Here is a 20,862-nt window from a genome sequence, read left to right on the forward strand (position 1 = left end):
CAACGCAATGCTGCAAGGCAAACGCAGCGTTCCATTGGAAATGAATGTACTTCTGGTGTACCAAAATGCAATGACATTGTCGGTGTGATCGAGGCGTTAGACTACCAATGGCTTAGAATGACAAACGTTGATCTTTGATTAGCATAATAAACGCTTAATCAGTCATGTCGATTTAATGTCAGCTGTGCATATTGCATTGGTCTATCGTTTCATCCACCACCGACTTGAAAGACAACGAGCAGGCCAGACGGTGCAATCTGCCTCAAACAACAAAGCATCGTTCATCTGGAAGTCTGTAGGAAGAAAAGGCAATATAGGTATAGCACAAACTCTCATGCTGACTTTTGGAATGTCCGCTCCTTAGTGAAAGTTTCGCATTTTACATTTCCACCTTTTCACGCTCTTTCTGGGGTTCTCACAACGTGATGTAGGATACCCCACACAAACATTCTGGTGCTCTTCGCTCCCTCTCTCTGGCACCCTGCTTCAGGCTCTTTGCTCTACCGGCAACTCATTATCCCTCCTCAGTGTTCCTTCCCTGTGAAAGCAGCTGAGGTGGGGTTTTTTTTTATTTGGGGCAAAAGGCTGAGATCCGCAAATCTCGGGTAAATCCCCAGAAGAGAATATAGCAATTTCCTTTTCAGACGATAACAGCAATTGCAATGTTATCACACATGGATGCCTGACGTTAGTGTCTCTCTCTCTCTCTCTCTGTTTGCCCTCTGGCGGTGAGGGGTTTGTGCCTATGTTCATAGGTCAACGCTCTCTTTCAGCACGCGGGTCCCTTCAGGAGTGACAACTGGCCCCTTGAATGCGGAACTGGCGCGAGATAGGCACCGAGAAATATTTGTTGCCGGTAACAGGGGCTGCTGCTTTTCGCGCTGAGTGCGTTTTCGGGACTAGCCATTGTACCAGGATCCATTTTCGGGAAGGCTCGTGAAGATGCTGTGGAATTGGAGGATCCTCTTTTCGCACGTGTGCTGCGCCAGTTTCCTTCTCTTCTGGATTATACTGGGCACGGCGGTGGTGGACGTGATGGGGTCCCAGCAAGGGATTCCTCTCTCAGTGTGAGTGGAGGGTGTCATATCTTAACTTTTTAGTTACTCGTTACACCACCTATTGTTGAGTTTTTCAGTTAGATTTCCTGAAGTGTGTAAGCAGTAGACTTGTTATAGTAAAAATTATAAACAAGCAAAAAACATCAGCATGTCATAACAATGTAACAACAACTGCATAATAATAATAATAATAATAATAATATAATAATAATAAATAATATGCCATTTAGCAGACGCTTTTATCCAAAGCGACTTACAGTCATGTGTGCATACATTTTTGTGTATGGGTGGTCCCGGGGATCGAACCCACTACCCTGGCGTTACAAGCGCCGTGCTCTACCAGCTGAGCTACTACTACTACTACTAATAATAATAATAATAATAATTCGTTTTTATTATTTATTTATTGCTGTTGGTGTCTAATAAATAATTACAAAAATAGACTTCTTTACCCTAACCCTAAGTTTATTGCTATAGATGGATCATATCTGGCATAATAATAGTGTAAGATCAACAAATGAATAATATATCAATGACATTTACACACTATTTAAATGTACAGATGTCTTTATTTAAACAGATTGTTGTCCTTCTTTTAATCAAGATGTCCTAAATAACTACTATACAAAACATTACAATAAAACCATGTTCATTTGTCGATGTTAACCCAGAGTGCTGTACTTTGGTCTGCATAGAGACACCACAGTCTACAATATACAGTTTAAGGCTTTAGGCAACAGCTTGTATCGACTTTAGCCACATAAACCATCCATTTATAACACATCATAAACACCAAATAAACATTAATAAACAGCTACATTGAATGATATTACTTATCTACAATGTAGGTCTAGCGTATTTGACATATTGTTAATGGACGCAAATTCAACACACTTCAAAACAATGTATTTCTTATATGAGGGTCTTGTGGTTTTTTAAGAACAGGTGTATCTTCAAGAAAATAGTTTATACTTACACCAGCCATATAACACACAGACAACTTCTAGATATCAATGGATCTATGATTTCATGGTTAGAGAATTGTTTAGACATGTCTGGTGCAATTTTTATTTTCTCATTATCTGTACTGTACATTATTGAAATGTGTGTGTAATGTCACATAATCTCTTGTGTTCACCTGAACTGATATAATAACAATATAGAAATGTTCTGTTGGTTTCCAGGGTGAAGTTATGGGCCTCAGCGTTTGGTGGAGAAATTAAATCAATTTCTGCAAAATACTCTGGATCCCAGCTGCTGCAGAAGGTATCTCTTTATTTTCTTTCCTCAATCTTAATCTCATTCCTGTACACACACACACACACACACACACACACACACACACACACACACACACACACACACTGTACGCTGTAATGCTGCATTTTCATCTAATGGCTGCTGACACATTTCTGTGTCCCAGCTGAATACTGATGTGTTGTGTCAGAAAGGACTCAGGTGTGTGGATCAGAGGCCCATCTCTCTCTCTCTCTCTCTCTCTCTCTGTGTGTGTGTGTGTGTGTGTGTGTGTGTGTGTGTGTGTGTGTGTGTGTGTGTGTGTGTACTGGACACATCCCATTAACCACAGCACTGTTTCTTCTCTCATCTCATCTCCAGTGCACCCTCTGAAGTAAAGAGTTTCAACCCCAGGATATAAATGCGACAAGGAGACAAATTGAATAAGAGTGTGTTGAGTGGGATGGGCTGGGATGCGTTGGAGGCAATAGGTGGGGTGCAGAGAGAGAGGGGGGAGAAGAGAGAGAGAGAGAAAGAGAGATGGGTTTTCAGAAAAAAGCCCCTAAGTGAAAGTAAATGACCACTTGGTGGCAGACGTGTGCTCTCCAGTGTGTACAGAGGTTATGGTTTGTACACTACAGCACCTGTCATCCAAGTGGAAGCAATTTACTGAACTGTCTGTTGGATAGGGTTACAGAATTATGCTATCTTTCCCAAAATTCCCAGGTTTTCCAGAAATCCCAGTTGGAAGATTCCCAGAATCAGAAGGGAATAAGCAGAAAATCGTGAATCCTCCAGCCAGGATTTCTGGAATCTTGCAAACCTAATGCTGAACCCAGAGCTCTGGCTGGAGTACTGTAAAAGTACAGAGTTATCTTGGCAATATGGCCATGTTTATGGGCATTTTGAAGTTTAATGACTATTTGTACTGTAGTGTACTCACTGGGCACTAATGTGCATACTTTATGGGAAAGTCTGAGTTACGGAGACGGAAAAATATTAACATTTGGCCCTATGTGCTTACACCTGAATGTAGACAGTCATTTTATTCCAACTGATTTTATGCTCAATTTCAAAAAAGCTTGAATTAAACACTGCATTTTTTCTTTTTTTTTCTTTTTATATTATTCCAGACATGCAGCAGTTTGAAATTAGTTTAATTGAAAACCAGAGATAGTCGATGACCACAGATAGAGGAAAACATGGGTCATATTCATTAGTGCACACCGTAATAAACTGTAGCAAAATGTTTTGCCAAGAAAAACATTTTGCAATGAAAATGAGAGTTTTATATTTGGACAAGTTCAGGTAGTCCCTCCCTGTTTCAGTCCGTTTTCTTCCGTTTGGTTTCTAGTGAATACGACCCTGATCTGTTACATTCATACAGTGCATACTGTACTGTATGTAAGTGGTGTGATTGAGTGTGAACTCAGTGGTGATGAGGAGATAAATATCCCCATCCAGCTCCATTCATCAGCCTCTCACTGTGTGATAAGGAGGAGCTTAGCTCATCACCAGGCTGCTGCTGCAATACTCTAACATCCAACACTGTAGCAGGTGTGTGTGTGTGTGTGTGTGTGTGTGTGTGTGTGTGTGTGTGTGTGTGTGTGTGTGTGTGTGTGTGTGTGCGTATGTAAGCACTTTCCTCATGTTCCCGTTCACAGAAGCATGACTGGTGTACAATATCTTTCATCCAATGAGCAGGCCTCTCCCACTCTGAGTGGCCAGTGTGGCGAGGTGGAGAGAGGGAGGCACGGCTGGATGGTTTTAGGGCTGATCATTAAGGATGATCATTAGGTGCTTTATTATGGGGAATTAGTAGATTTCCACACAGAGCTGAGCTGCTGTATGGGCAACAGAACAGGAGTACGAATACAGACAGGAGGTTGTGTGTGTGTGTGTGTGTGTGTGTGTGTGTGTGTGTGTGTGTGTGTGTGTCCTCCTTAGGCTTATGTTCGGTCAGGCCTCATCTACACATCAGTCATTACCTTAATCAATAATCCTAATCAGTTCTGTTGATGGATGGGGTTTAACCAATCCCTGATGACTGGGGAGGGCTGAGGAGGGGGGTGAGGAGGAGGGGAGGACAGGTGTGAAATGAACTGTTCCGCGCCACTGCCGGCCCACACTCTTCCTTTCCCTGGGTAATTTGTCGCCTCGTGCTGGAATTTGTGTATGTATGTGTGTGTTCTGCTCATGCATTCTCATTTCGATGCTAAACCCACCACTGGTGTGCATGGCCAAAGAGCTCTATTTTCATGTCATCTGATCAAAGCACCAGTTCCAATCCAAGTGTCTATGCCATTTAGCAAACTCCAGGTGTTTACATTTGTTGGATGACATGAAAATAGAGCTCTTTGACCACGCACACCAGTGGTGGGTTTCACGTCAAAATGAGAATGCATAAGCAGAAAATAACCTTGTACCTACTGTAAAATATGGTGGTGGATCTTTGATGTTATGGGGCTATTTTGCTTCCACTGGTCCTGGGGCCCTTGTTAAGGGCAACGGCATCATGAACTTTACCCAGTGGCCAAAAACATGGTTGCCTCTGCCAGGAGGCTGAAACTTGGCTGAAAGTGGATCTTCCATCAAGACAATAACCCCAAGCACACATCAAAATCCACAAATAAATGGTTAATTGGCCACAAAATCAACATTTTGCAATGGCCATTCTCAGTCTCCGGACTTGAAACCCATTGAAAACCTGTGGCTTGAATTGAAGAAGGCAGTCCATAAACACAGACAAAGGATATTGAGGATCTGGAAGGATTCTGTATGGAGGAATGGTCTAAGATCCCTCCCATTGTGTTCTCCAACTCATAAAACATTTTAGAAAAAGGCTCAGTACCGTTAAGATAGCCAGCAGAATATTGCAGAGTTCCCCGTCATCCGTACTCCTGTTCTGTTGTCCCTGTAGTCTAAGCGGCTAGAGCCTTCACAAATCAAAGCAAGTTTTATTTGTCACATGCTTCGTAAACAACAGGTGTAGACAAACAGTGAAATGCTTACTTACAGGCCCTTCCCAACAATACAGATAGAAAAATAAAAAAATAATAACTAGAGGAATAAATACACAATGAGTAACAATAACTCTGCTATATACACGGGCTACCAGTACCATGTTGATGTGCAGGGGTACGAGGTAATTGAGGTAGATATGTACATATAGGTAGGGATAAAGTGATTAGGCAACAGGATAGACAATAAACAGTAACAGCAGCGCAACTGATGAGTCAAAATAGTGCAAAAAGGTCTTACGGCTTGGGGGTAGAAGCTGTTCAGGGTCCTGTTGGTTCCAGACATGGTGCATCGGTACCACTTGCCGTGTGGTAGCAGAGAGAACAGTCTATGACTTGGGTGGCTGGAGTCTTTGACAATTTTTAGGGCCTTCCTTTAACCCCGCCTGGTATAGAGGTTCTGTATGGCAGGGAGCTCAGCCCCAGTGATGTACTGGGCCGTATGCACTACCCTCTGTAGCGCCTTTGCAGTCAGATGCCAAGCAGTTGCCATACCAAGCAGTGATGCAGCCAGTCAAGATGCTCTTAATCGTGCAGCTGTATAACTTTTTGAGGATCTGAGGGCCCATGCCAAATCTTTTCAGCCTCCTGAGTGGGAAAAGGTGCTGTCGAGCCCTCTTCACAACTGTGTTGGTGTGTGTTGACCATGATAGTTTATAGGTGATGTGGACACAGAGGAACTTGAAGCTCTCAACCTTGCGCCACTACAGCCCTGTCGATGAGGATGGGGGCATGCTCTGCCCTTCATTTCCTGTCGTCCACAATCAGCTCCTTTGTCTTGCTCACGTTGAGGGAGAGGTTGTTGTCCTGGCACCACACTGCCAAGTCTCTGACCTTCTCCCTGTAGGCTGTCTCATCGTTGTCGGTGATCAGGCCTAACACCGTTGTGTCCTCTTAATGATGGTGGTGGAGTCGTGCGTGGCCACACAGTCGTGGGTGAATAGGGAGTACAGAAAGGGACTAAGCATGCACCCCTGAGGGGCCCCCATGTTGTGTGTCAGCATGGCGGATGTGTTGTTGCCTACCCTCACCACCTGGGGGCAGCCAGTCAGGAAGTCCAGGATCCAGTTGCAGAGGGAGGTGTTTAATCCCAGGGTCCTTAGCTTAGTGATGAGCTTGGAGGGCACTATGGTGTTCAACGCTGAGCAGTATTCAATCAACAGCATTCTCACGTAGGTGTTCCTTTTGTCCAGGTGGGAAAGGGCAGTGTGGAATGCAATAGAGATTGCGTCATCTGTGGATCCGTTGGGGCGGTATGCGAATTGGAGTGGGTCCAGGGTGTCCAGGATGATGGGGTTGATGTGGGCCATGACCAGCCTTTCAAAGAATTTCATGGCTACAGATGTGAGTGCTACGGGGCGGTAGTCATTTAGACAGGGTGGGTTTCACTATGTAATCCGTAATAGTTTGCAAGCCCTGCCACATCAGACGAGTGTCAGAGCCGGTGTAGTAGGATTCAATCTTGGACCTGTATTGACGCTTTGCCTGTTTGATGGTTCGCCGGAGGGCATAGCAGGATTTCTTATAAGCAACCGGATTAGGGTCCCGCTCCTTGAAAGCGGCAGCTCTAGCCTTTATCCCAGTTCGGATGTTGCCTGTAATCCATGGCTTCTGGTTTGGATATGTACGTACAGTCACTATGGGGATATGGTAAACTCCGCAATGCCATCGGATGAATCCCGGAACATATTCCAGTCTGTGCTAGTGAAACAGTCTTTTAGCTAAGCATCCGCTTCATCAGACCACTTCCATATTGAGTGTGTCACTCGTACGTCCTGTTTGAGTTTTTGCTTGTAAGCAGCAATCAGGAGGATAGAGTTATGGTCAGATTTGTCAAATGGAGGGTGATGGAGAGCTTTGTATGCCTCTCTGTATGTGGAGCAGAGGTGATTTAGAGTTGTTTTGCCTCTAGTTGCACAGTAGAAATGAGGGAAAACGGATTTCAGTTTTCCTGCATTAAAGTCACCGGCCACTAGGAGCGCCATCTCTGGGTGAGCATTTTCTTGTTTTCTTAAGGCCCTATACAACTTGTTGAGTGCTGTCTTAGGGCCAGCATCGGTTTGTGGTGGTAAAAAGACAGCTATGAAAAATATAGATTAAAACTCTCTTGGTAAATAGTATGGTCTACAGCTTATCATGAGGCATTCTAACTCAGGCGAGCAGAACTTCAGGACTTCCTTAATATTAGAGATCGCGCACCAGCTGTTGTTAACAAAGAGACACACACCCCCTCTCCTGAGCTTCCCTGATGCTGCCGTTCTGTCCTGCCGATGTATAGAAAAACCAGCTAGATTTATATTTACCATGTCCTTGTTCAGCTATGACTCTGAGAAACATAAGATATTACAGTTCTTCAGATCACGTTGATAGGATAGTCTCGAATGGAGCTCATCCAATTTATTCTCCAGTGATTGCACGTTCACCTGATAGAACGGAGGGTAGAGGCGATTTATCCACTCTCTGAGTAGTCTCGTCAGGTATCCCGCAGCGCCGTCTCCTCCTTCTTCGAGTTTCGGGGATTTGGGCCTGGTCCAGGATAATCAATGTCTTTCACCTCTGACTTATTGAAGTAGAAGTCCTCGTCCAAATCAAGGTTAGTGATAGCTGTTCTGATGTCCAGAAGCTCTTTTCAGTCATAGGAAATGATGGCGGAAACATTATGTACAAAAAAAAGTTAAGAATAGGGCAAACAAATACACAAAATAGCACATTCCCTCCAGGGCCATTCTCTCACACAGGAGGATGACAGCTGCCAGTGACCATAGCAACGAAATAAACAAAGATTATTGACATGCAAAAAATGGGCTTTAACACCATATGTATGCATAAAAATGTATTTACATGCAACAGAAATGATTAAACCAAAAATGGATTAGAAAACAAATATTTTTAATTGTTAAACGTGACTCTGGGCAAGTTAGCTGGTCCTGCTGTTGGACGTACGTGCTGAAGTATCACCACGCAGGCCACGTTTTCAACTGTGACTGGTCAACAACTACAGCACCGCTTGAAAATAGAGCAGAATTATATTTTCTACGCCTCGGTTTAGCGGCTTTCACTGGCACGAACACCGCCGACCCCTCCATCTGGATAGAAGTTCTCCCCCCACCTAGGCTTCATTACAAATTAATGGGCCACCCATGTCGCATGCTGTCTGTTGGTGCCTTTATCTTCAAGGTGAGGTATTGAAAAGTATTGACAACAGGGGTGTCAATAATTTCTTACCCCTACCTTTTTCAGAAAAACTATTATTACTTGTTAAACCAAATCTCTCTCTAAGCAATTGTATTAGTATAAAATAATATAATTTCCCAATTTTTTTAGCAAACAATATCGCTCAGTATTTGAGTACTTTTTTTTAGACAGTCATTTTTGCTCAGCTTTATCAGGGGGTCAATAATTGCGGGCCCCAGTGTGTGTGTGTGTGTGTGTGTGTGTGTGTGTGTGCGTGCGTGCATGTGCGCATGTGTGTGTGTGAGGGACATGAGAGACATGCAGATTATACTCTGATTATTATTTTGTGTGACTGTGTGTGTTGTAATTTTTTTAAATGTCATGTTCTATTCTCTTTGTGTGTTCTGTTGGGCTTTGTTCTGTCCATGCAGGTGCAGTGTATCCTGCAGACTCAGCATTATGTGAAGTGTAGTTCATTATCCAGAAGCGCCCAAGCCTGACACGTTATTATCTTTCTCCCGTGCTTTGACTGCATTTCAATTACCCTCCAACCGTGCGTGGCCTTCACTTCCAGGCCCGCCCCCAGCCCACCCAGCAGCCAATCAGAGCCAGAGCCACAGCTTGTCAGCCAAGATAAAGCCTATCAATCATTCAATGAAACAGGATACATCTTATCAGCCAATCATCTGAGGCTTGTCAGCCCTTCTCAGAGACATGGGAGGGCGTGTTACACTGGACTCTCTGCTGGTTCCAGAGGTGCAGGGATATGAGAGCTGATGGATTTTTCTTCATCGGATGTGAAGTGTGTGTGTGTGTGTGTGGAATAAACAGATAGCACAAAGGTTCACCTTCTCTGCTACTAAAACACAGGGCTCATTGGCTTAACCCACCTAATAAAAGCCCATTGACATGAGATGTATATTCGAAATGTTCTTGTGATCCTCTGTGACACACACACACTCTGAACCGTTTTATCGCACACACTCACTCTGGACCGTTGTACCTACTGTTTACACCCTGTATCATGTGCACCAATAGACTTTGATTTGCTTTGATTTATGATTTGTTTTTAATTGTAACATGTTCACATTCTATTGACATTTTTATCAGTGAAATGTATGATATAGTCTACAAGCCTCTCAGTGTTTATAATATTAGTATGTCAACTTTTCACAAACACCAGCTGTATTAGAGAGTTAAAACATATATTTTCTCTTTCATTTACAGAAATATAAAGAATTGGAAAAGTCTGTCCGAGTGGAAGAAATTGATGGCATGAAAGTGGTCAAAAATCTATCGAAGAAGATGGAGGAGATGTTCCGGATGAAAAAGGAGGCCATTCGGGTACATATATCGTCGTATCTTTCCTTTTATCTGCCCTTCATCAGGCTATGTTTTCTGGAAGTAGGCCTAATTTAGACTACTGAGAAGACGAGACTTTAAAGCAATTCAGAAAAATATCAAACGTTCTGTTATTTCACAGCCTCAACTGTAGACATGCACAGCAAGCAGGTTTAGAAAATATATAGATTTAGGCTATCTAAAAATGATCAACAAAATATCAAGATGTATTATTATTATTATTATTATTATTATTATTATTATTATTATGATCACATTTAGGAGCATCATTGGCAATTTCATTAGGCCTATCCATGACCATGAAGCTCTTAAAACCAATTGTAAGCTGGTAGCCATATATTTCAACGGTCAGAAATATATTTTTCGTTTTTCTTCCTCAAGCTTTCTGCTTGGTGGGCATTTATATTCATAACACAGGTTTAAATTCAAAGTTTGTCATGGATGACAATTACACTAGTGTCGCATTTTATCCAGCGGTGGTATGCTATTTACTACAATCCCTCTACTGTGAAGGCATTCTCATGAGACAGATATAGCCGTTGGACATTTATATTGGGCCGGAGAGGAGAGGTGCAAGTAGCCTATTTTAATAGTTAAGCTGGTGTGAGATGATAGCGTTTATCTCGCGCTGCCAGATCTCACTGCGCTGTACCGTATTACCTGCATGGTTGTAATTCTACAGTGTGGGACCATTGCTTTTATCATTCTCTATTTATTAGGCAGTATTTCAATGTGTATTATTACAGTGCTGTAAATTGGAAAAATGGTTTCTGTGTAAACAAATTACAATTATTTGAAAGCACTACATTGCCTAGGCCTATTTCGTCGGATGCAAATGATAAAAAATCGCATTCGTTGACTTCTTTTTTTATGGCTTAGCCTAAATAAAATAACTGATATCTCTCAATTGGCAACAATCAAATTGTCAAATCCAATTAACGAAATTCCGATGGTCACCAATTGACAGGCTATAGGCTACCAGTGCCGTGGCGTAGGCCTACTGGAATTAAAATGAATATAAAACAATAACATTGTAGCCTAATTCGTACTTATGATATTGATCTAGTCCTTCTGAGCCTTGAATATCTGTTTTGAAATTCCCTTTCGTTAATAATACTTATTTGATATGGTTTGAAATATCTCCCTAGCAAATGTTGGCTTCTTGTGATTTGTCCCCCCCACGCCGCCCCTCCAAAAAGGCCTAGAGAAAAATCTGTTTAAATGTAGCGCCTTGAGGTTTTCTCCTTATTTCAATAGCCTATGTCTGTATTGTTAACGACACCATCTAAGACTGAAACGCCAAAGGTATGAAAATAAATTAAGTTTAACTGTCACACAAGAGTTTGCGTCATGCAATAGCCTACTGCTGTTTTCTGTTTGCATTGCAGCTATTTTTTGACGTGCTCGACAGTTATTAATTACCATTTCCAGAATGGCGATGACGACTGTAGTAGCCTAGGTGTTAAGGCGGCATTTCTTCCAAAACACGCAGGCAAGCACATTTCAAGGAGGGGAATATTGTATAGAGGTTATTGCGTGTCGTGGGTTACGGTTCTACACTGGCCTATGCCAATCAATCATCTCACTCACTGCACGCACATATTTCTGTGGGTGGCCTTGCTAGGCAGAAATATAGGCCTATGTGATGGGACATTTTTAAGCACAGAAAAATATATGTTTTAATGTAGGCCTAGTGGTATGATTTTCATGATGTTTTCAGAGGTAAGAGCATCCTTTGTTTGAGGCAGGTAATTGATTGCACACAGGCAGGTAATTGATAGCACTAAGCACTGTGCTCAGCCTATCATTTGAAGTGGATTAGAAGAATGACCTGAGCATTACTAAATAACATCAAATAATTTAACAGTTGCTGTATAACTGTATTATTATTCGTTTTGGGAAATATCATTTAAGTGTGGAAACATTGATTGAATACTGCAAGATGTCGAAGGTCCTTGACTAGCAATTCTGTCCATCCCAGCTACCATTTACACTACATGGCTTGGGCTGTTCCATGGCCAGAGCACCAGGAGTAGAGCAAGCTCATGTCTCTGTGCTCCAAACAGCCATGCAGGTAGGCAGGCAGGGCCATTCCTCAGCCCTCATCTCTCTGGTCCTCTGTTACTGCAGATTGACTGCCTCCCTGCAGCAGCCTAGCTGGGAGTATGGGAGCCACTGAGATACTTTGATATTGTGTCAGGTCTCAAATAACTCTTGATCATGGGTGATGGGTTGGAGTTGAGCTGTCCTTCCCCCTCCCTATCCCCCCCCCCCCTCCCACACCCATCTACCCCCCTCCCCCCTCCCACACCCATCTACCCCCCTGCCCCTCACACACCCCCTACCCGCTCCCCTCCCCTCTCCCACACCCATCTACCCCCTCCCACACCCATCTATCCCCCTCCCCCCTCCCCCTCCCCCTCCCTCACACCCATCTACCCCCTCCCCCCTATCTCTCCCCCTTCAGAGGCTGGTGGAGGCAGCAGAGGAGGCACATCTACAGCACGAGGAGAACCCGGAGCTACAGGTGAGAGGTGCGGGCAAGGGAGGGGGGGGGGGGGGTCAAGAAAAGGTGACGTGTAGAAGACAGAGAGACGGTAAGTAACATAACATGTAGAAGAGAAAGTGAGAGATATAAAAGAAGGGGTAGTCTGACAAGGTGGTAGAAGGGGTAGTCTGACAAGGTGATAGAAGGGGTAGTCTGACAAGGTGATAGAAGGGGTAGTCTGACAAGGTGATAGAAGGGGTAGTCTGATAAGGTGATAGAAGGGGTAGTCTATGACTAGGTGATAGAAGGGGTAGTCTGACAAGGTGATTGAAGGGGTAGTCTATGACAAGGTGATTGAAGGGGTAGTCTGACAAGGTGATAGTAGGGGTAGTGTATGACAAAGTGATTGAAGGGGTAGTCTGACAAGGTGATAGAAGGGGTAGTCTGACAAGGTGATAGAAGGGGTAGTCTGACAAGGTGATAGAAGGGGTAGTCTGACAAGGTGATAGAAGGGGTAGTCTGACAAGGTGATAGAAGGGGTAGTCTATGACTAGGTGATAGAAGGGGTAGTCTATGACAAGGTGATAGATGGGGTTACGGACAGTATAGTGGCTGTTGGCATTGGCAGTGTCCTTCATGTTAATACCCTGTCACAGTGATGATACATTATGCCTCTTTAATAAGAAACGCTGCAGAGAACGCCAGACCATACTGCGGCTGGTAACTCACACTGATTGTTTTAAAGCGTAATCATCATTCACAAGTAGCCTGTGAACCTGACACTGTTGAAGAGGGAGTGGCTTCAATTTCAGTAAACTGCCATTGGAAAGAACAGGATCCAAGTGTAAGTTCAGCACCACGGTCAGCGCCCACTGACAAACCACACTGGAATCCGATGATATTACAATGCACTTATACCATTATATAACTGCACCATTAACAATAATGGGGTACTTTTTATTTTCCTGAATGAAATCTCGCACTCAAGGAACGCTGATTTTATCTTCTAACACGTCACAAAGCATAGTGATATAAATAGTACACTGATATGAAAAGTAATGCAACACAGCAAAATGATTGGATGTCATGCTACAACAATCAGCTGTTTCTTTGGTTTATTTCAACTTCATACATGAAATATTCATAAATTAATCCATCCTCATACTTTATGAAATATAAGAGAATATAATATTCCCATTGTGTGTGCTGCAGTACGTGTTCAGGTGTGGTTCCCATGCCTGTGTGTTTTACAACCCAACCCAGCGCACGGCCATTGTGCTCAGTCTTTAAAGGACATTACACAGCTATTATTGCTGGATTCTTTTTCCTTTTCCTTGGTGCAGTGAGCCTCCTCTTCCTATGCGGTGGGATTGCAGTAATTCTGTCACACTGAGAATGTACAGGACCCTCTCCCCTCCCTCCCTCCCTCCCCTCCCTCCTTCCTTCCTTCCTTCCTTCCTTCCTTCTCACTCTCTCTCTCTCTCTTTCCCTCTCTCTCTCTCTCTCTCTCTCTCTCTCTCTCTCTCTCTCTCTCTCTCTCTCTCTCTCTCTCTCTCTCTCTCTCTCTCTCTCTCTCTCTCTCTGTCTCTCTCTCTCTCTCTCCCTTTCACGTTCTCCCTCTTTCCAGTAGACAAAGATAAATGGAACTCTTATGCACAGTGCATTGTTCCACTTTTCTTCCTGAAGATTGGAAACTCACTCGGGCAACAACACACTTTAAAATAATGTTACCACACTTCCCAGTTAATAGCTGCATTTACATCATATGAATACATTGTGATCACCCCATGGTTTGCAGGTTTCTCTGGTGATTATATGAACACATTGGGAGAAGGTGGCGAAGGTCATTATTACCATTATAGGACAGAATTTCGGTTATTATTGTATTGTTTTATGATTTAAGAACATATTGTCATTGAGCGAAGGGTTTCCTGTTTTTTGGGAGTGTCATATTTAGATCTACTGTAAGCTACACGTTTACACTATAGGCTACACATGCATAATAAGCTTTATAACTCATTTTCATAGTTTTGAAGGCTATTACTGTGACTGTTAGATATTTTAGTGCATACTTAACAGGGTTACTATTTTAGAGAATAATGATTTACTATTATTTTAAATGGTGACCAAATTCATCACTTTTTTATCGCTATACAGTAGCCTAAGCCGAATAATGTGCATCGATTCCTTACATGGTAATGTAAAACATAATATTTCGTTCTTTCCTTTAGGCTCTATTCAAACTAGTTATTTTACAGTGAACTTGCTCAAACTTCATGCCCACATTTTCATTGTAAAATCCTAAAGCCTATCCTTTATTGTAAAAATGTAGGGTAGGCCTACCCCGCAGCCCCCCGTCTCTCTAGAAAACTGTTGTTTAAAGATTTTCAGAATTGCTCATCTTTAATTAAACAATTCTACACCATACCAGATTTTTTTTTTTCGATGCTCAATGTTGTCACTATGACGTGTAAAAGGAGACTCTCATATAGGCTATGCTTATCAGAAAAAGTAGCCAGACTTTTAAATAGTAAACTACTCTGCTGCTTACAAAACACGTTTCTCTTCTTTAACATTACATCTTAAATTGCGGAGACCCATCAATCATACAATAAACTACAATACGAAAGTGAAAATACATCATTATTTGAGCATATTTTGCCGGATCTGTTTTCGATAGCATATGAGCGGATACAGAGAGACCTTGCGGTATACCATGCTGTCACACACATCACCTGCACGCCCTTGAACCCTGGCTGTATAGCCTAACACGGGTCAATGTAAAACACAGCACCGTCTTAAAATGAGACAGAGACGAGATAAGAGAGAACCCGCCGTATCACGTCGAAGTCTTGGCCCGGGAAATGGTGCGTGAAAAATGCATGGTGTCAAAACGGCAAACTGTTATTAAATGATGCGTCACAGAGTTTGATGTTATAAAATTATCTGATATCCGCAGGTAGAACTCTGAAGTAGCCTAATTTTCGTCATTTTGAATTTCCACTCGATAAAGTGTGTTTAGTTTTATGTGGGTTTCAACATAAAAAATCCCTAAAGAGAATCAAAATAAAGTTAAAAATAATATTAGAACATGTGCCTGTATAAGTAGCCTAAATACTTGTACTAATCTACAGTAGCTCTCAACAGCTGTCTGTTCCTTCTTTTTTTACCACCAGTATTTGTTCAACTTTTGAGTGAAGTCTGTTACTAAAAATAATAATAATATGCCATTTAGCAGACGCTTTTATCAAAAGCGACTTACAGTCATGCGTGCATACATTTTTGTGTATGGGTGGTCCCGGGGATTGAACCCACTACCTTGGCGTTACAAGCGCCGTGCTCTACCAGCTGAGCTACAGAGGACCACGTTACTATGTCAGAGTAGTCTCAGTGATGTCTACAATAAATAATTATGTCTGCCTGAAGGTCAGTCTGAGGATCAAAGGGTCAGTATGGATAAATTGGGCTGGACTACTCTGTCATAGGTGTTACATTGACCTCCAAAGAGGTCCAATAAGACCCACTGCAGTAAAACCTGAGCTCAGTCAGCCTGGGTTTAAACCAGTTATACCCATTTCACACTACTGAGACAAGCCAAGCCATGCCATGCCAAACTGTACTCTTCCTGGCCTGGTTATGCATCCATCTCATAATTGCTGCATGGAACCGTGCTGGAAAGGACATTGTGAAAAATTCAGGGTTGCACAATAATGTGTAAAGGGTATTAGACCCACCAGTAACTACCTGTACAGCCAGCCCTGGAACGGTAGGCCCCATCTCGTTGCAGTAGTGGTGTACAGTAACCTACAGTAAGAGCCAATGGAGCGTCTCGGCTTTGGAGCCGCAGTGTCCCCTGTCTGGCCTGGCCCTGCTCTACACTACAGTAATAACCCTGCTGATGGTTAACGGGCCTCTCTCTCTACAGTCCTATCACTTCTGCTGAGCATGCACATTTCTCCCCTCCTCCCCTCCTCGGCCCGTCAGAGGGGCGCCCAGGCATGGTATGAGCTGTCAGGCCCTGCTTTATGGTGATGCCCGTGTGGCCTCCCCCAAGTACGCCACAGAGTCCATCACACCCCCCTCCTCCTTTCCCTCCCTCCCTGCCTCTCCCCCCCTCCCTGCCTCTCCCCAAGCCCTTCACTGGCAAATGGGGCCAGTTAGTCCAGAGCTGGGATGCTTAGAAATAATGAGAGAGTCTCTCCTCTAAGCGGGTCCAGGGTTCAGCACTGTGAAGAACAGGCCAATCACAAAGCAAAGTTACACTTCAGAGAAGTCTGATTGTTCTCTTAATTAACCCCATCGTCCAGACAGAGAGCTGAGCAGCACAGCTCACCACCACTGCTAGACTGCTGCACTATAACCTCCACTTCATTTTAAACCTATCAGAAAAGTGTTTAGCTTGACTCTAGTTACTGTATAAATATGCAGTCTAAGTGCAGTTCTAATGTATTTTGACCTCATTACTAAGGATATCCCTTTATGTAACACTTTGTGTTTTTCTCATCACGGTCTGGTTCGTCAAGACAAATACAATACCACTTGATAGCTACGAGGCTATTGAAACTGATGGTGGAATTGGATGTTAACTCTGTTGTTTTCCGCATCAGTATGAGTACTTCAATGCAGTGCTGATCTGATTGTTGAGTTGGATTTGAACTATATACAGTATCTGCACTGTGTCTATTCCTCCTCAATATGAGTACTTCAACGCAGTGCTGATTAACAATGTGGATGTTAACTCTGTTAACTCTATGTGTACCGTGTCTGTTCCTCAGTATGAGTACTTCAACGCAGTGCTGATTAACAATGTGGATGTTAACTCTGTTAACTCTATATGTACCGTGTCTGTTCCTCAGTATGAGTACTTCAACGCAGTGCTGATTAACAATGTGGATGTTAACTCTGTTAACTCTATGTGTACCGTGTCTGTTCCTCAGTATGAGTACTTCAACGCAGTGCTGATTAACAATGTGGATGTTAACTCTGTTAACTCTATGTGTACCGTGTCTGTTCCTCAGTATGAGTACATCAACGCAGTGCTGATTAACAATGTGGATGTTAACTCTGTTAACTCTATATGTACCGTGTCTGTTCCTCAGTATGAGTACTTCAACGCAGTGCTGATTAACAATGTGGATGTTAACTCTGTTAACTCTATGTGTACCGTGTCTGTTCCTCAGTATGAGTACATCAACGCAGTGCTGATTAACAATGTGGATGTTAACTCTGTTAACTCTATGTGTACCGTGTCTGTTCCTCAGTATGAGTACTTCAACGCCGTTCTGATTAACAATGTGGATGTTAACTCTGTTAACTCTATGTGTACCGTGTCTGTTCCTCAGTATGAGTACTTCAACGCAGTGCTGATTAACAATGTGGATGTTAACTCTGTTAACTCTATGTGTACCGTGTCTGTTCCTCAGTATGAGTACTTAAACGCAGTGCTGATTAACAATGTGGACGTTAACTCTGTTAACTCTATGTGTACCGTGTCTGTTCTTCAGTATGAGTACTTCAACGCAGTGCTGATTAACAATGTGGATGTTAACTCTGTTAACTCTATGTGTACCGTGTCTGTTCCTCAGTATGAGTACTTCAACGCGGTGCTGATTAACAATGTGGATGTTAACTCTGTTAACTCTATGTGTACCGTGTCTGTTCCTCAGTATGAGTACTTCAACGCAGTGCTGATTAACAATGTGGATGTTAACTCTGTTAACTCTATGTGTACCGTGTCTGTTCCTCAGTATGAGTACTTCAACGCGGTGCTGATTAACAATGTGGATGTTAACTCTGTTAACTCTATGTGTACCGTGTCTGTTCCTCAGTATGAGTACTTCAACGCGGTGCTGATCAACGAGGTGGATGAGGAGGGCAACAACGTGGAGCTGGGAGGAGAGTTTGTCCTGGAACCCAACGAACACTTCAACAACCTGTCAGTCAACCTCAGCCTCAGTGTGGTGCAGGTGCCCACCAACATGTATAACAAAGGTAGGGACAATATAGTGCATAATAGTTGAAGTGGGTGTATGTGTGTGCAAATATGGATATGGAAAAGTAGGAGCGCCCCCAAATGAGGTGTCATAAGAGTTCATGCCGGCAACTAAATTGCCCTTCGGGGACAATAAAAATATATTGAAATGTGTGAGAAGCAGATTTGGGGTACATTTCTTGTCAATTTCCAATTTTAAAAAGTGAAACGCGCCATCTATTATGCAGTGGTGGAAAAGTATTCAATTGTCATACTTAAGTAAAAGTAAAGAGACCTTAATAGAAAATGACTCAAGTAAAAGTGAAAGTCACCCAGTAAAATACGACTTGAGTAAAAGTCTAAAAGTATTTGGTTCTAAATATACTTAACTATCAAAAGTAAATGTAATTGCTCAAATATACTTAAGTAGCAAAAGTAAAAGTAAAAGTATAAATCATTTCAAATTCCTTATATTAAGCAAATCAGATGGCACCATTTTCTTGTTTTGAAAATGTACGGATAGCCAGGGGCACACTCCAACACTCAGACGTAATTTACAAAATAAGTATTTGCGTTTAGTGAGTCCGCCAGATCAGGGGCAGTAGGGATGACCACGTGTTCTCTTTCTAAGTGTGTGAATAGAGGATGGGGGTAAGGGGGGGTAGAGGGTGGGGGTAGTGGGTGGGGGTAGAGGGTGGGGGTGGAAAGCGGGGGTAGAGGGTGGGGGTTGAGGGCGGAAGAGGGTGGGGGTAGAGAAGGGATCCATAATGGCCCAAAGATAGAGAGAGCAGTCACACTACAGGCCTTTCAAAGACAATGGAGTGAGTGAGTGAGTGAGTGAGTGAGTGAGTGAGTGAGTGAGTGAGGAGAAGAGGGAAGGGAGAGGAGAGAGGAGAGAGGAAGTGATGGGGTTGTTTCTCTTGAAGTGACTTAATGTTCAGCTGTTATTTGTTTTCTAGCTTAGTATGACACCTCTCTCTGTGTAGCCCTGGGTGTCTTTTGTCTGTCTGTAATGGGCTCCTCAGTGCTCCCCCCCTCTGTTCTCTGCACAATGGGAGGCTATCTGAGAGCCTCCGCCTGTTTGTGTGTGTGTGTGTGTGTGCGTGTGTGCGCGTGTGTGTGTGGAGGCCATGCAGCAGAAGGATGGGAGGACATTATTTAGTCACACTGATTGTTCCTCCACCAGGGGTCAATAAAGGGCAAAGGTCAACGGTCCAGCACTCCTGTGTTCAGTGTTAATGGAGATGATGACCATTATTACCTATTAATACACTCTTGGAAAAAAAGTTGTTATCTAGAACCTTAAAGGGTTCTTCTGCTGTCCCCATAGGGGAATCATTTGAAGAACCATTTTTAATTGCAGGTAGAACCCTTTTGGGTTCCATGTAGAACCCTCTGTAGAATGGGTTCTACCTGGAACCAAAAAGGGTTTTCCTATCTCTCTCTCTCTCTCTCTCTCTCTCTCTCTCTCTCTCTCTCTCTCTCTCTCTCTCTCTCTCTCTCTCTCTCTCTCTCTCTCTCTCTCTCTCTCTCTCTCTCTCTCTCTCTCTCTCTCTCTCTCTCTCTCTCTCTCTCTCTCTCTCTCTCTCTCTCTCTCTCTCTCTCTCTCTCTCTCTCTCTCTCTCTCTCTCTCTCAGATCCTGCCATAGTGAATGGGGTGTATTGGTCAGAGGCCTTGAATAAAGTGTTTGTGGATAACTTTGAAAAAGATCCGTCCCTGATATGGCAGTACTTTGGAAGTGCCAAGGGCTTCTTTAGGCAGTATCCCGGTGAGTTGTGTGTGCATGCATGTGTCTTACTCTGTGCGTATGTGAGAGTGGGGGAGGGGCAGGAAGCAGGAAGCAGTCACTGTACGAAATGGGGGGAAATGAAATGGAATCACTCAAAGGGTGATTTTGCTAATGTTGTAATTTTACAGACCATCATAGAGGATGCATATGACAAATTAATCAGAATGTGAGCTGCCACTGTGAGTCCAGCTCCTGCAGCAGCACACTGCAAGACAGTCCAGAGCTAAGGCAGAGCTATGGGATAATTACAGCACCATCAGAAAGTGACTGTCAGACAGCGACCGTCAGACAGTGACCATCAGACAGTGACCAACAGACAGTGACCGTCAGACAGTGACCATCAGACAGTGACCGTGCTGACTGCAGTACTATAACTAACTATAACACCACAGATACATGTATGGGAAATTAGAGGTGATACAGAAAGTGTTAATTCATATATAAAGCCCTTCATCAAATTCCCTTCTCATTGCAGTCATATCATTTAAAGTCATCAAAGTGCCCTGCCTGACTGTGTGTGGATAATGTTGTGCATTAGTTTCTATGAGTCTAGTGTATTGTTAACGTATAGGACATATAGCGTAGCACTGTGCCCTTCACGGATGTGACATCATTAGACTCCACTCTCCTTTCAATTTCTATTGAGATACACATAGCAATGAAAGACAGACCTGCGGATTGAACCCCCATTTCTAGAGGCTTGTATAGTCTGTAGTTGGCTCCGGAACGTCCTTCCACTCTGTATGACTGTGTGACGTAATGC

At 43.2% G+C, this 20,862-nt stretch overlaps 1 protein-coding gene across 2 annotated transcripts in view; it reads left to right on the forward strand.

Annotated features, from left to right (window-relative positions):
* Nucleotides 1–455: 455 nt before the first annotated feature.
* LOC121578082 (voltage-dependent calcium channel subunit alpha-2/delta-3-like) overlaps nt 456–20,862 on the forward strand; it is a 96,501-nt gene continuing 76,094 nt past the window's right edge. Inside the window, exons 1-6 of one of the 2 annotated variants that reach the window (XM_041892175.2) lie at nt 456–1,067; nt 2,243–2,324; nt 9,716–9,832; nt 12,318–12,377; nt 18,167–18,329; nt 19,947–20,078. In XM_041892175.2, the coding sequence (XP_041748109.1) occupies nt 943–1,067; nt 2,243–2,324; nt 9,716–9,832; nt 12,318–12,377; nt 18,167–18,329; nt 19,947–20,078 (679 nt within the window). In that variant the 5' untranslated portion in view covers nt 456–942. The remainder of the gene's footprint in view (nt 1,068–2,242; nt 2,325–9,715; nt 9,833–12,317; nt 12,378–18,166; nt 18,330–19,946; nt 20,079–20,862) is intronic. The other variant, XM_041892176.2, reaches the window with a different exon arrangement.

The sequence above is a fragment of the Coregonus clupeaformis genome, chromosome 12 (genome assembly GCF_020615455.1).
Source record: "Coregonus clupeaformis isolate EN_2021a chromosome 12, ASM2061545v1, whole genome shotgun sequence".
NCBI classification, from domain to species: Eukaryota; Metazoa; Chordata; class Actinopteri; order Salmoniformes; family Salmonidae; genus Coregonus; species Coregonus clupeaformis.